Source organism: Muntiacus reevesi, chromosome 22, assembly GCF_963930625.1.
Source record: "Muntiacus reevesi chromosome 22, mMunRee1.1, whole genome shotgun sequence".
NCBI classification, from domain to species: Eukaryota; Metazoa; Chordata; class Mammalia; order Artiodactyla; family Cervidae; genus Muntiacus; species Muntiacus reevesi.
Window position 1 is genome coordinate 27,606,182 of NC_089270.1, and position 14,472 is coordinate 27,620,653.

General features: G+C 40.0%; 1 protein-coding gene across 3 annotated transcripts; it reads left to right on the plus strand.

The window, feature by feature from the left end:
* Positions 1 to 846: 846 nt before the first annotated feature.
* Positions 847 to 12,219, plus strand: COX18 (cytochrome c oxidase assembly factor COX18). 3 transcript variants are annotated; one of them, XM_065914446.1, is made up of 6 exons: positions 847 to 1,269; positions 1,882 to 1,982; positions 4,569 to 4,732; positions 5,405 to 5,529; positions 7,388 to 7,499; positions 10,382 to 12,219. In XM_065914446.1, the coding sequence occupies exons 1-6, from the start codon at positions 928 to 930 to the stop codon at positions 10,450 to 10,452; spliced, it is 915 nt and encodes a 304-aa protein (XP_065770518.1). In that variant the 5' UTR covers positions 847 to 927; the 3' UTR covers positions 10,453 to 12,219. The 3 variants fall into 3 exon arrangements, with proteins under 3 accessions (XP_065770518.1, XP_065770516.1, XP_065770517.1); XM_065914444.1 differs by having other exon boundaries at positions 7,388 to 7,495; XM_065914445.1 differs by having other exon boundaries at positions 5,408 to 5,529; positions 7,388 to 7,495.
* Positions 12,220 to 14,472: the final 2,253 nt, after the last annotated feature.

Sequence of the window (14,472 nt, forward strand, 5' to 3'; positions counted from 1 at the left end):
TAGGAAATTCCATGTCATCCCATTGTGTTCCCAGCAACACAAAGCTAAAAGGTAGTCCATGTACATTTAGCCTGTTCCTTTTAACCAGAAGACACCTGATGTTCTTTCAGTTCAGGCTCCTGAAAGTTTACACAGGATGTTAAGCCCCAATAAAGAAGTCACCGAGCTGCCAGTGATAATTCCCCTTAACTCAGGAGATGGTTCTGTACTCTTAATAAACTTTACTGCTCTTTACAATGAAAGATGAAACACTAAAACTGGTTCTGAAAATGCTTATTAGGCCAGATAAGCCAATTAAATATTTATACCACAGACTAAAGTATGCTTAGTGCATAAAGACTTGATTTTAACAACACAAACTCACGCCTCTCTCCAAACTGGCATTTCAGCAACGCGTTCAAAATAGATTGAGTATTATCTATCTCAATCCCTAGCGAAAGCAATCGGGGCGCACATAAAGACGTGGAGGGCTACCTTCTGATCACAAAAAGCACCCACAAAGCTTAAACCATGACATGATTAGCTAAGTCAAAAAGAACAGAAAGGTATATGCCGAAGACCGATTTTACAGAACGAGAGCTTCCTGGAGAACGCCTCGCCAGGCTCCGGGCAGCAAGCCCCACCCCCAACACTCCAATTCCGGTCTAGCCTCAAGGAGCTCCACCGCAGCAGCGCGAAAGTTTCGTGTCTGCGCAGTAGGCTTGCTCAGTGCCGCGTGGGAAAGGTGGGCCTTTCCTGCCTCATGCGTCATCTCTAGTGCGACTCAGTACGTCACTGGCTTGACCGGGAAGGTCAATTGTGGCTACCCGCGGGCTCACGCCCACTTTACGCCGGGGTCGCGGCGCATGCGCGTAGCGGCGTCGGAGGAGTGGTGTGAGCACCGCTGGTCCCTGAGGCTGGCGTTTCGGGCACAGCTTCCGCGCAGAGATGCTGTGCCGGCTCAGCGTTAGGTGGCTGCGGCCCCGGCCTGCCCTGCGAGTCCGTGTCCTGGAGCCATCGCTCGCACGGGCCCCAGCGGGCGGCGCCAAGCGCTCCGCTCTGCCAGTGTGGGCGGTGGCATCGGTCTCCACAGCTGGCCCGAGCGGCGCGGGAGGCTGGTACGAGGCCTTGGCTACGTCGGCGCCGGTACAGGGCGCAGAGGACGTGCTGCTCTTGGCCCACACCGCCTCGGGCCTGCCCTGGTGGGGCAGCATTCTCCTCACCACCGTGGCCCTGCGCGGGGCCGTCACGCTACCCCTGGCCGCCTACCAGCACTACATCCTGGCCAAGGTGAGGGGTGCCGAGCCGCGCGTGGACCGTGCCTACCCACTTCCCGTGGTGAGGAGGGTCCGCGGCTCACCCGGGGCTTAAGGTCCCCAGTTACTTCCGGAGTACTGACCGTTAGTCATCAGCACCTTTAAGGCAGTAAGCTACTTTACAAAAAAGAATTAACACAGGCAGAAGTAAGTGCAGGTTCTTTTATGGCTCTGTAGCTACAAAGAGCATACTAAAGACTCTTAATAGACTACCGTTTCTTCAGTTTCTATTACTGGAAAACCCAGGAATTGAATCATTAAAAGTGTGGAGTGTAGGGTTTATTTAATCCTTAAAATAACCCTGTGAAGTAGGTGCTGTTATACATTTTATATAGGAGGGAACAAGACTTTAGAGGTTGAATAATTCGCCCAACATCACACTGATAAGTGTATAAGCTGAAATTTTAATTTGATTTCAGTTGAGGATATCTTAACATCTTGTGAGCAATCTTAGAGTTTCTTGACACAGCCAGTAAACCTCATTTTTTTTTTAAATGAGTTTAGGGAATAGAGAGTAAAGTTATGAATGGTTATGAATACAGATCTTTAATGTGCTCATAACAAAGTCTGCTTTTTTTTTAGCTAGGTGGAAAATTTGCAGCCAGAAATAAAAAACATTGCACGACATCTTAACCAAGAAGTTGCAGTTCGTGCACATCAGTTGGGATGGTCCAAGAGAGTTGCCAGGTAAGCTAATTCACTCCATATAAGACCATGAAAAAATAGATATGTATGTATGTGTTTATTACAGGGTGTGCTATTCTGTAGCTTTAGCAGCAAAGTCGTTCATTTTACTCTAATATTTTAAAAAGTTTTTGTGGCATGATAGGTTTATATACTGGACTGAAAGCAAAAAAAGAGAGAAAGGAGAGTTCCTTGATCTTAAAGGACTCTAGACTACTGAAAAAGACAGATGTGTAATCAAATAATGACTGGATTAAGTAACTGTAAAAAAGATGATATACAGGGAGTTAGGTCATCATGGGAAGTTAGGGAAGGCTTCACAGGATGCAGTTACTGTGCCAGTTTGTTGAGATTTTAGTCAACAAAAGATGCAGGTTATTTACAGACTTGATCTTTTGACAGCATAGAGCAGGTAGCTGCCTAAAAGAATGCAGAGACAGAAAATGTAAATGCCATGGTAAAAGCAACTGGGTAGGCTAGGAGTTGTTACTCTGCTCTATCTATCCTGTGTTGTCGTCTCCCTGAGCCCTTTGAGAGCCCTTGCCCAAGGATGCTTGACCATGTTGTAGTTCTCTGTGGGCAGCCATCCACTAGGCACTTTTAAGTCTTCCTCCTCCTATCAGCCTGCCCCAGTTCTGCTTAGTTAGGGTCCCAAATTCTGATTCTTACTAGACTGTGACAAAGTGTTCAGCCGCTCACAGCAATGAAAAAATAAGGGTTTCTTAGTATAAATATATAATGTGTATATATATGGGTATATGTGTGTTAGTCAGTCAGTCATGTCCAACTCTTTGTGACCCCAGAGACTCTAGCCCGCCAGGCTCCTCTGTCCCTGGGATTCTCCAGGTAAGAATACTGGAGTGGATTGCCAGTTCCTTCTCTAGGGGATCTTTCCCACCCAGGGATCAAACTCAGGTCTCCCACATTGCAGGCAGATTCTTTACCATTTGAGCCACCAGGGAAGGCCCTAACCATATATTTTTATCTATATAGGTATAAATTTGCCAACTATCTTCAATATGAAATTGAGTCCCTCTTTATATAGTGTTAAAAGGACCAGCCATTTTTAAAAAACCATTCTTACAGCTTAATGTCTTTACTTGATAAAATAAAAAGATGGTAAACCTGTAGTTCTGAAATTTTACTGATCAAGGAAGTCTGAGGGCTACAGCTCTAGCCCAGAAGAACACATTAGAGGTGCTCAGGGGGGTTACAAATGCAGCCTAGATAAGACTGTGCCACTGTGCTTAGGCAGCCCTGGCGCGATGATTGTCTGGACGCATCCCCACACTGAAGAATGGCTTTCTAGAGGAAGACATCATCTGAGGGTTTCCTGCATTGACAGTGGAACCGGGTTTTGAAGAATGAAAGGGAATTTGTCAGGTGAACAAACAGCCAGGAAAGTGGACAGTCTGCAAAGATGATATAATAACTTCCAAGGTATACTTAGGTGAAAGTGTGAGTTGTTGGATGACCCAGGTCATTCAAGGGGCCAGAAAAAGAGTAATAGGAAATAAAGTTGAGAGAGTGGGCGAAGACTGAATTACAAGGAGCCTGGAATGTCTCTGTGTAGTGTCTTAATTCAGTGCGTTATAATTTGATTAAATTCCGCAAACCTGTTGAAAACCTACCTTGCACAAAACATGCCACAAGAGATTGAAAGATGAAGGCCCATCCAGTACTGTGGTCTAGGAAGCGGGGCTTCAGAACATAAGTTAAAAAAACTACAACAGAGGAGTGACTGATATGGTTAACAGAGAAACAGTAAGAAAATCTTTATGAAAGAATTGATTGAAGAATGGAGACTGTTTCGACAGGTCAAGAGCATACATAGTGCAAAACCACATTGCTCTGAACGGTATGTTCAGGGATCAGGTGATTGAGTTTGGCTGCAGTGAAGAAATCTAAGTAAAATGTGCTTTCACCTCTAGTATTTCTGATTTAAATTCTGGTCATACCTTGTTAGTAGTGAAATTTCCCTTGCTAAAGCCTAGTTTGCCTAAGACCTCCAGAAACAAAGCCTGTAGTTTGACAGAGTCACATTTCTCAAATTGTTACGTAATTTGCTTACATTGTGAACAAACTTTGAGTAAAAGGCTTTATTTGCCTTTTTTTAAAGGCAGCTGCTTGGTGTAGCTTAGGGGCTTCCTGTTGATAAAGAATCAGTCTGCAATGCAGGAGACCCCGGTTTGATTCCTGGGTCAAGATCTGCTGGAGAAGGGATAGGCTACACTCCAGTATTCTTGGGCTTCCCTGGTGGCTCAGCTGGTAAAGAACCCATCTGCAATGCAGGAAATCTGGATTCCATCCCTGCATTGGGAAGATCCCCTGAAGAAGGTAAAGGCTACCCAGTCCAGTATTCTGGCTTGGAGAATTCCATGGAGTATGTAGTCCATGGGGTTGCAAAGAGTCAGACACTACTGAGCGACTTTCACTTCACTTTGGTGTAGCTTATGACAACCAAAAATCCTGCATAAATCCTTTAGCCAGTAACCACAGCATGGGTGTGTTTATCCTCTAGGGATGAAGCACAACTAGTATTCACATGATATTTTCTCCTTTCCCTTTTTCCCTCTTCCCTCAAACTAGGCTCACTTACCTAAAGACTATGCGGAGGCTTGTTTCAGAGCTCTATGTTCGGGATAACTGCCACCCCTTCAAAGCAACTGTGCTGGTCTGGATTCAGCTTCCAATGTGGATCTTCATGTCTATCGCTCTCCGAAATTTTAGCACAGGAGCAGGACATTCAGAAGGTAGTTACTATTGAAATATAATTCCCCCAAACAAGTTCTCTAACACTGTCTTACATTCTAAAGAAAAAGCAAAAAAATAAAAAACATCCAAACTTTCTGTAACTGGAATGCACTTTTATCATCTCCCTTACACAGGTATAGAATTTCAAATATTAAGTGTGACCAAACCAGCTGTATTGAGAATACATACCTGTTTAGGAAGGATGTCACTAGTACTACTTCTTGGAAGTCTTAATAAAATTAGTGTTATAATTCCATAATATGGTTTCAGGGCCATGAATTTTTTCTACGTATAAATTTAAGAAGCCAGAAAAACTTTCACAGTTATAAGTGTAAGTATTAATATGAAAGAATACAAACTAAGGGGCTTGTTTTTACTTTCATTTAAAGGCATTTCTAACCATAAAGTAATCTAAATTGACTTGAAAGAAAGCAGCCTGTAGACAAGTAATTTTTTTAATTTCAGTCTGTAAGGGTTACTGCTACGTGTCACACATCCATTTGCTCCAGAAACTTCTTACCTCTTTCTCAGTACAAGAACTAACTTATGTTGTGTAATGAAAATAACCTAAATAAAAAATGCAAGTCTTCAGTGTGAGGAACACCTTACTGGAATCACTTCCCTCTGCTGTTTTTAGAAATTCTTTTGTTTTATTTATAAAAATGTTTCAGCAGGTTTTTCTGTTCAGGAGCAGTTAACTACCGGTGGGGTCCTGTGGTTTCATGACCTCACTGCTCTGGATTCCACTTGGATTCTGCCTGTTTCCGTTGGTGTCATCAATTTATTAATAGTGGAGGTGAGTGGTTTTAAATAAGATTTGCTTGCTGTTTAAATCATTGAGATTTTTGTTGCTGTCCCCACATCAGATATAAATGGATTTGAGTTACTGGTGATAGCTCTGAGCTAACATTGAGACTCCTTGTTTTTTTGTTTTTTTAATATATATTTGTTTATTTATTTAACTGCACTGGGTCTTAGTTGTGACATGTAGGAACTTTGAGTTGTGGCATGTCAGATCTAGTTCCCTGACCAGGGATCGAACCTGGGCCGCCTGCATAGTGGGCGCAGTGTCTTAGCTAGTCATGAGACCCCTTGGTTTGGGTCACAGATCAGCTGTTGATCAATTTTCTGGGGCCAGTTCCTTAACTTCTCTGGGGGGTCAGAATGCTCATAGTTTAAAATAAGAGAGCTGATTTGGAACAGTTCCAAAATCTCCTTCAACTGTAAAATGGTACCATGCTAATACATAACAGTTTTGTGATTCGCTTTTTGGTAAAGGCAGCGATTAAGATGTCAATCTGGTCTTATTCCCACAATATGTGGATGTTTTGTGTGTATGTTTAATATGTCAGTTAAACATACCTGACTGCCATTTTTAGTCATAGAATTTGTTTATAAAATGGAATGGAGAAACATACATATAAAATACGACCCCTTAGCCATATCTTACCATTAGCTCATGCTACTTTATTCAACTTGAATTTAGGGGAAACTTGCCTTTAGTTCCATAAAGAATTGTTCTTAGACTCTTGAGAAGAACGTAGACCCTTTAACTAGAAGAAATCTTAGGAAAGATCTAATGCAGTTGAGATTTCACAGACCTCATATCTGCTGATCGCTGTTTGGGAAATCTAGTACACCCCTTATTTTTTGAAATAAGATGAGAAATATGAAGATTCTCTGAGGTCTTAGAGAGCAAAGACCTGAGGAAAGACTCTATGTGTAGTCTAAGTGTGTTACCCTAAGAGCATCTAGCATAGTTCTGTGAACTTGGTTAGTAATTAGTATTTCTTAGGAAGAAGGAAGTGATGACACAAGGTCACAGTGAATTAATGTCAGTCTACTCATCTTTCTTTTATTCCATCTAAAAACCCAGCATGCATAAATTTAATAAAAGCCTATTCTTGCCTAACATTTACTATGTGCCAGGCACTATTACAAGCAATTCACATGAATTAACTCATTTAATTCTTAACAATAGTCCTATGATGTAGGTGCTATTATTATCCCCATCTTAAGGTGGAGATGGGAGGCAAAGAAAGGTGAAGTAACTTGCCCAAAGTCATGTAACCACTAAATGCAGGACTGCCATGTGATTCTCGTAATTTGAGTATAGAATTACAGAATCTGTGCTCATACTCATTAAGCTAAACTGCCTTGTAAGTAATTCATAAACCATAACTCCTCTTGCCTAGCCTGCTTAGTTCTTTTCCGTGGTCCATGTAACCAGATCACAAACCTTTCAGATACTTGTTAAGTTCTTTCTCTATGCGAGGCCCTGTATTTAGTTGCTGAAAAACAAGGGTAATGATTCACACATAATACCTATCTTGAAGGGACTTCAGTTTTACAATCTTTAAAAAACATTGATCTCTAAAAATTATGCTTTGATCCTATTTAATATAGATGAGTCTCTTTATTGCTGTTACTTAGTTCCATTTAAGAATTTTACATAATAATTACCACGTTTTTTAAAAGATAGTTGATCAACCAATGATAGTTGACAAACAAATCAGTGTTTTGTTTTTTTATTTTTATTGCTTTTGTTAAAATATAGGTAGAGGCCAGTCGAAGATCACTTTGCATTTTAAAGCTTGTCTCACTTAATGTGTATTTAGATAATCAACATGTGTGTGTATATTTTACCCCTTCAGATTTTTGCTCTGCAAAAACTTGGAAAGGCTCGTTTTCAGAAGTATGTTACGTACTTTGTTCGTGCACTGTCAGTGTTGATGATTCCAATCGCGGCGACAGTACCTTCAGTGAGTAAGCACCAGCATTGTGTGAGGCGTGAGCTAAATATAAATTCTCTCTGTTTTTAGCTTAGACTGACTGACGTTGTGCCTCTTCTGTTGTGCTTCCTCTGACTACTTAATCCCCTACTGGTTTCTGATTTCTGTAATAACAAATCTACTGACTCTGTCACCAGGTGACATCTGAATATTTCTTGGGCTTGGTTAATCTTCCTTTATGTGAATGTTTCTTACCCCTCCATTTTCCTCCTTTTTTTTTTTAATCTTGCAGAGTACTATGAACAGTACTATGAATGTAGCATTTGCTCTGTTTGAGTAGTTGATGTATTGAATTCTTTTTGTCTTCACAGAGGGATCCAAGGAATTTAGCATTTAAAAAAGAAACAAAAATTTTTCCCCACCAAGGGTCCACATGGGTTCATATGTAATATTATTTGATCTCATAGAAATTTTATGAGATAGGTATACTTGCCCCCATTTATATGTAATTAAACTTTTATAGAAATAGAAAAATAATGTTATATTTGCAGTTATTTTTTAGCCTTTTGCTTCTTTTTCACAGATACTTTAGTGCTAAGATAGGTAAAGCTGTATCAGTATATCTGTCTTTGCTCAGAATCAACACGGAGACGATAAAGTAGTAGCCATTTGTTCCTGGTGGTTCAAGTTCTGTCCCTTGTATAAAAGTACTTCATAGGACTTGTCTTAAAAATCTGAAATAGTATGTTTTCAGCATCAAAAATGTCTGTTAAATACTTTTCATCTGTCACTTAGACATAGTACTGTCATTAATCCTGTGTAAAATAAGCCTCCTCATTTCTACAATAGACACCATAATGTCTATGAAAATTAATGAAATAACAAGTGCCTGTTATAGTACTTCTCATATAATAATAATGTTATAAAATACTCTGTAAAAACATAATAATGCAAATTCACTACATTTCTAAGGAGAAATAATACCAGTTATAACTGAGGGAACCCACAGATCAAGTAAAATAGCAGTAAAGTTCTAATGAGAAGTTGGGTTCCAAGTGAGTAACAGAGACCTTTTCATACGTAAGAAAGTCAGAATGAGGCATTTAATGTAGAGCTGATACGGCAGCTCGTGAAGACGTGAGAAAGACTGCCTAGTTCTCTCAACGCTGCATCGTCCACAAGCTGTCATTCTTGTCTTGAAGGCCGCAGGATAGTCATGATGGCCACTGAGGCTTGTTATCTTGCAAGAATAGTAAAAGGGTGCTTCAGCTACAGTCAGATGCTTCAACTACAGTCAACCACTTAAGAACCCTTGCCAGATGCCCTACCAGACACTTGTGCTTACATCTTAAATATGTGGCCATGCCGAACTGCAGAAGAGGATGAAAAATATAGTCTTTTTTTTTTTCAGATGGCAATATACCTTGCTGAAAATTAGGATTTTATTACTAACAAAGATGAATGATACTTAGTAGGCAGTTTGTAGTCTGAAGTAGATGGGACCAGGGTACTGTTTGCTTCATAGATAAGTTTGATGATGATGCTAGCTAATATTTAATCAGCATGAACTTTGTGCCAGGCCCTGTTTTAAGTCATTTATCTACATATATACATACACACACACACACGTATGTATTAGTACATATATTTCTCCCAACAGTGCGCTGAAGTAGGTGCTATTATAATCTTCAGTTTAACCCCGAGAGAGGTTAAGTAACTCACGGTCACGCATCTGTTCAGTGGCAGAGTCTTCACACACATTCAGGCATTTTGGCTCTTACTCTTTGGCGACTATGCTTATCTGCCTTTAAGATTTCATTACTTCTCTTAAAAACTTGTTCTGGAACAAATAAATGCTTAATATGAGCCACTTACTGTGCTTACCACACTACATGAATTTTCTCATTCTTCACAGCATCCCTGGGTACAGTCTGTCCCTCATTTTATAAAAGAGAAAATTGAAACAAGAAAAATAACTTGCCAAAAGTTAAATAAATAGATTTCAAACTCAGGCAGTTTGACCCCAGGACTGGACTCAGCTAGCACATGGTCTTGCCTCTGGGTCCTGATTACCTTCTGATACCAAAGAAAAGTTGAGAAAAGATGTATGTGTGTATGGATGTATATTTGTGCATGTTTCAAGAGGCTGCAGACTAAAAGACTACCAATTATAACTGAGGGAACCCCCTGATCAAGTAAAGTAGCAGTAAAGTTCTAATGAAAAGTTGGGTTCCAAGTGAGTAACAGAGACCAAAAAAACAATGCCTTAACTATCCAAAAGTGGATCCTTTCATACATAGGAAAGTCAGAATTAGGCAACTTACTGTAACAGCTCTGTGAAGACATGAGAAAAACAGCTCTTTGACCTAAATAACTGGATCTCAGTGGTGGTAGAAAAGAAAGTAGAGGGTTGGGCTGAGACGCTTTGTCTCAGGAAAAGGCAAAGACAGTCTATTCCGGACTACACTTAGAAACTAGTTCCTGGGAAAATTTGGAAGATAGGTGACTGTGTATAGGTGTAGGGAAGCTAAGTTTGCCGTCCTAAGGGGCCGTGCCGCCAGCAGCCTGCCTGCTGGGTAGCTGTTTGTCGAGACTCCTGGTGGGGAAACAGTCTGCTTAATGGCCAAAGAAGGAAATGAGATCTCTCTTGGACCCCTGCCTGGGAGCAATTCTCTGCCATCCACTTTCTGTCACCAATACCTCTTCTTTTGGTTTCTTTTCATTTTGGGGGTCTTCCTTTCAACTTTCTTACCTATCTGTTAGATCTGACCCAGGTATCTATTAGCTACTGAAGGTCTTGTTCAGTCCTGGTCTTTGGTTTACAGAGATTGTTAGTTTTCTTTTTTACTGCCTACCTGTCTCTAGACCTTGGAGAATGGAGAGATGCTGACATTATGTCCGTTTTTCTCGTCGCAGTCAATCGTCCTCTACTGGCTGTGCTCCAGCTTCATGGGCCTTTCACAGAACTTGCTGCTCCGTTCTCCTAGATTTCGCCAACTCTGCAGGATCCCGTTGACCAAGTTAGATTCAGACACTCCTTATAAGGACCTCCTGGCTGCCTTTCACTTCAAGTTCATTTCAAGAAAATCACGTACTTTCTAGTAATTTTGGAAACAATTACCGGTTTCACTGTTAATGTATTTAGAAGATTTAGAACTTGAGATATGATTTAATTTGCTTTTGTTTAAAATCATGAGCTCTGTGAAGTACTATGGATTAAGATACAATCCAGATATATATAAGAATACTTAAAATTTTTTATGTGCTGAACATGTAGTATATTTAATTGTATGCTAAGACTGTAAAAATGAAATCAAAGTATCAGGCCCTGTTTATAAAATTACAACTTGCTAGAGGTTCCAGAACTTTGGAGAACAGGACCAGAAAAGTTTATAAAATAAGATAATCCAGTGAGGTGATTTCTAAAATTTGTAGGATGTGGAGGATCATAGACCTGTTTGATCTTTTAATAAAGCCATGGTTTTCTCTTCAGAAAAGTCCTTGAAACACAAATGGAGGCCTTTATTAAGCCTCCCTCCCAACTCCTGAAGGCCTTCTGGTAATTCCTGGTTAATAAATTCCTGGTTAATAATTCCATTCTAATGGAATAAGTTAATGTATGATTTTAAAATGAAAGGGACTTGAGATGCATGCTGTGGAGTAGTCCACACATGTAAGAAAGTACCTAGCATGGTAGGTGGTGTTGCTTTTCAACTGTGCTCTGAAAGAATATAAAAAGTGTACATTCCTGTCTCTCTAATTTAAGAAGTCTGCAGTACAGGGTATGCACTGAGTGCTGCTGGAGCCCGAAGTGGAAAATCTTAAGCTAATCATAGAGAACATGAAGGACTCAGGATCTCTGAGAACCTGTTAAGTAAGTAAAAATTTTGTATTAGGGTCAAGATAATGCTAGTCAGATTTCTTTAGACCTCTATGTCTTGATGTGATAATACATAACATTAAGTTGGTCTGAGAATATCATATATTACCAAATTCATAATTTCATAGCTTAAATTTTAAAAGCTTAAATGATCAGGATAGTATTTATCAAGTTTTAATAATAATTACTGAATACATGAAAATAAATTAGTTTCAATGTTCAGTTAGTCAGTTCAGTTGCTCAGTCGTGTCTGACTCTTTGTGACCCCATGAACCACAGCACACCAGGCCTCCCTGTCAATCACCAACTCCTAGAGTCCACCCAGAGCCGTGTCCATCGAGTCAGTGATGCCATCAAACCATCTCATCTTCTGTCATCCCGTTATGTTACTAGAAGTTAAACAGTACGTGAAGAATCAGCTTATTCAGCCAGAAAGCATGCATCTGAACAGCATGTCTTCAGTCATTAGAGATGTAATTGTTGATCACATGATTGTGAAATAGGATTATTTTGCAGAATTCTGGAGATGGGTTGTTTGAGTCTTTTCTGTAATCTCAAAGTACAGTAGACCCTTGTCTGTTGTGGGCCCAAAGCCACAACCATTAAAAGCTTTGAACTGTCAGCAGCTGGAATCCCAACAAACTGCTGGATCAATCTTCACTAGCTAAGAACTTACATAGCCATGGGAGGGAATGAATCCATGATTCCTGTACATAATAACTGGCCTGCCATCATTTGTGGAATACAGTCTAAAAGTAAAAAGGACTGTTAAAAATCTTTGAACTTTATTTGGTAATTGTATGACCCTTGTGAGTATTGTGTTTCTGTTTTGGAACTCTTATTCTCAGATGAAGTAAAATGATATTTACTGGTATATTTGTTTTCTGTGGATGCTGTTAACAAAATCTTCATGCTGCTTATGTACCAAGAGGAAGATGCTGTTGAATATATTAGATATTATGTATCTCTTTCAGATTTTTCTTTTAAGGGATAGACTCAGGGATTGCCCTTGAAAAAGAAATAGGTCCTACAAGAGGGTCCTCCCCACAGTTCACCACTGCTGTACTCAGAAAGCCTGGCCTTCATGTCTGTTTCACCTAAGACTTCCCATAACTCAGGTAAGAATTGGTAAAATTCTTGTTTTTTAGCAAAATAAAAGTTTACAGTTTTTCTTTACCCCTTTGGGCTTCCTCCCTCCCCTTTAGCCTGTATTGTGCATCTGCATAAACCGGAGCTCCTTAGGAGATGACATTCCATTTTAATCTCATCGGTGGACACAAGGAGAAACACTTCCTTCTTTTTTAAATTTTGTTTTGGTTTTGTGCATTAAAAATTTTAGTTAGTACTCAGTCAGAAGCCCACACACAAACAAATCCTAACACACTCCTCCTCGTAAGGGACTGTGATAACCTGTGGCCCACTGTTCCTGTGGGTCTGGATTGTGTAAACTCTAAATAGCATAAACAGTGTCATGCTATCATTTGACATAAACCCAAAAGGCTTTCCCAGTAGTTGCGTGGTAAAGAATCCACCTGCCAATGCAGGAGACACAGGTTTGATCGCTGGGTTTGTACAGTACAGGGGGATACAACCCACTCCAGTACTCTTGCCTTGGGAATCCCATGGACAGAGAAGCCTGGCAGGCTACAGTTCACGAGGTCACAGAGTCAAACTGAGCGACTGATTACGCGCCACCAGTCCTCATCTTTGTCCCCAAGACTTAGGGTGCGTTGATCTCTAATTGGCAGAACAGTCCCCAGAGCTTTCTGATTGTCTCCCAGATTATAATCCTCAAATTGGCCTGAATAAAATTTCTCATCTTTTTCCTTAGACTGTTAATTTTTTCTGTTGGCAAAGCTGTGTATTAAAGCATTTTAATCCTGGTTGATTTCCTGTCCATAGGAAGTACAAAACCTAGCAGTTACCTCAAGAAAGAAAAGTTACCAGCTGAGGAATGGCAGCAAAAGATGAGGAGGGCTTTCACACTGAGGCCTTGCCTAGTTCTTAAAACAGTAACTTTTTGCTTTGCTGTCCCTTGAACATGAGGGAAATGCACAACTGTCCCAAAGGAATATATAACAAACCTCTGTTCCTTTGTCCTCTACCATGACTACCTCTTGACTACCCAGTTTTTACATAACTTGCAAGATTGTCTAATTGATTAGGCCTATACTGCTGATTTTGTTCTGTAAAATGAGGACCCTGGGGTGTTTGAGAACAAAAACATTGATGGAAAGACCAAAATAAAAATAAATGCTTCAGGAAAGCACCCAGTCTTATTGAGTTGTTCTAAGGCAACAACAACAAAAGAATTTCTGTCCTTGAAGATCCCTGCTAAATAAACCCCAGAGAGCCAAGCATTACGTGACAAGCCTCTAGGGACCATTTTGAGGAAACTTCAGTGGGCAGACTTTTCCTTTTGTATCCCTGATAAGGCGATTATATTTGTTTTTCTTTAGTTGAGAAGGCAGCATTATATTTAGCTTTGGTTTTTTTCTTCTGCCTAAGTTGTAGCTCTCCAGGAAAACTTAAAACTGGAGTATAAAATAGACTGAACTATATCCCTTCCATTGCAGCTGCATTTCTGCATGTTTCAACAGTGGTATAATTAATAATTTGAGGGATTTCTTCTAATTATAACCTCAAACTTCCTGTATTTTCTGAGGGTAAAGAGTATTTAAAATATCAATTCTGTATCTATGTAAGAATTAACAGCCTCTTATTTCATGCTATTCAAAATGTATCCCATACATTGCTACACTTGGGAAAACTGAAATTCCATTATAGAAGCTTCAGTTATACTTGTATCAGGCTTCAAATACAGATGTTCCATTTTGGGATCCAGATAAAAACCAGAAATTCCCATGTAAGATTACAGTCACGGGTTAAATGTCAAGTCCTAGTAAAAGGTAGTGAGTGCTTGTAAAATAAACAGTTAAAGTCACAGGACTTCGTTGGCAGTCCAGTGATTAAGATTCTGGTTTCCAATGCAGAGGGAGTGGGTTCAGTCTCAGGATAGGGAACTAAGATTCCATGTGCTGCATGATGGCCAAAATAAGATAAAAGTCACAACCAAGTAGGGATTTTGAAATGAAATATGTTCTCCCTTATCTTTGTTGTTGAGTCA

What these genes read in the sequence shown, in the direction of transcription:
- COX18 (XM_065914444.1), top strand. Translation starts at nt 928, where the DNA reads ATGCTGTGCCGGCTCAGCGTTAGGTGGCTGCGGCCCCGGCCTGCCCTG. An exon ending in AGCACTACATCCTGGCCAAG is followed by an intron (nt 1,270 to 1,881) that starts GTGAGGGGTGCC and finishes TTTTTTAGCTAG; the next exon opens with GTGGAAAATTTGCAGCCAGA. An exon ending in TCGCGGCGACAGTACCTTCA is followed by an intron (nt 7,496 to 10,381) that starts GTGAGTAAGCAC and finishes TTCTCGTCGCAG; the next exon opens with TCAATCGTCCTCTACTGGCT.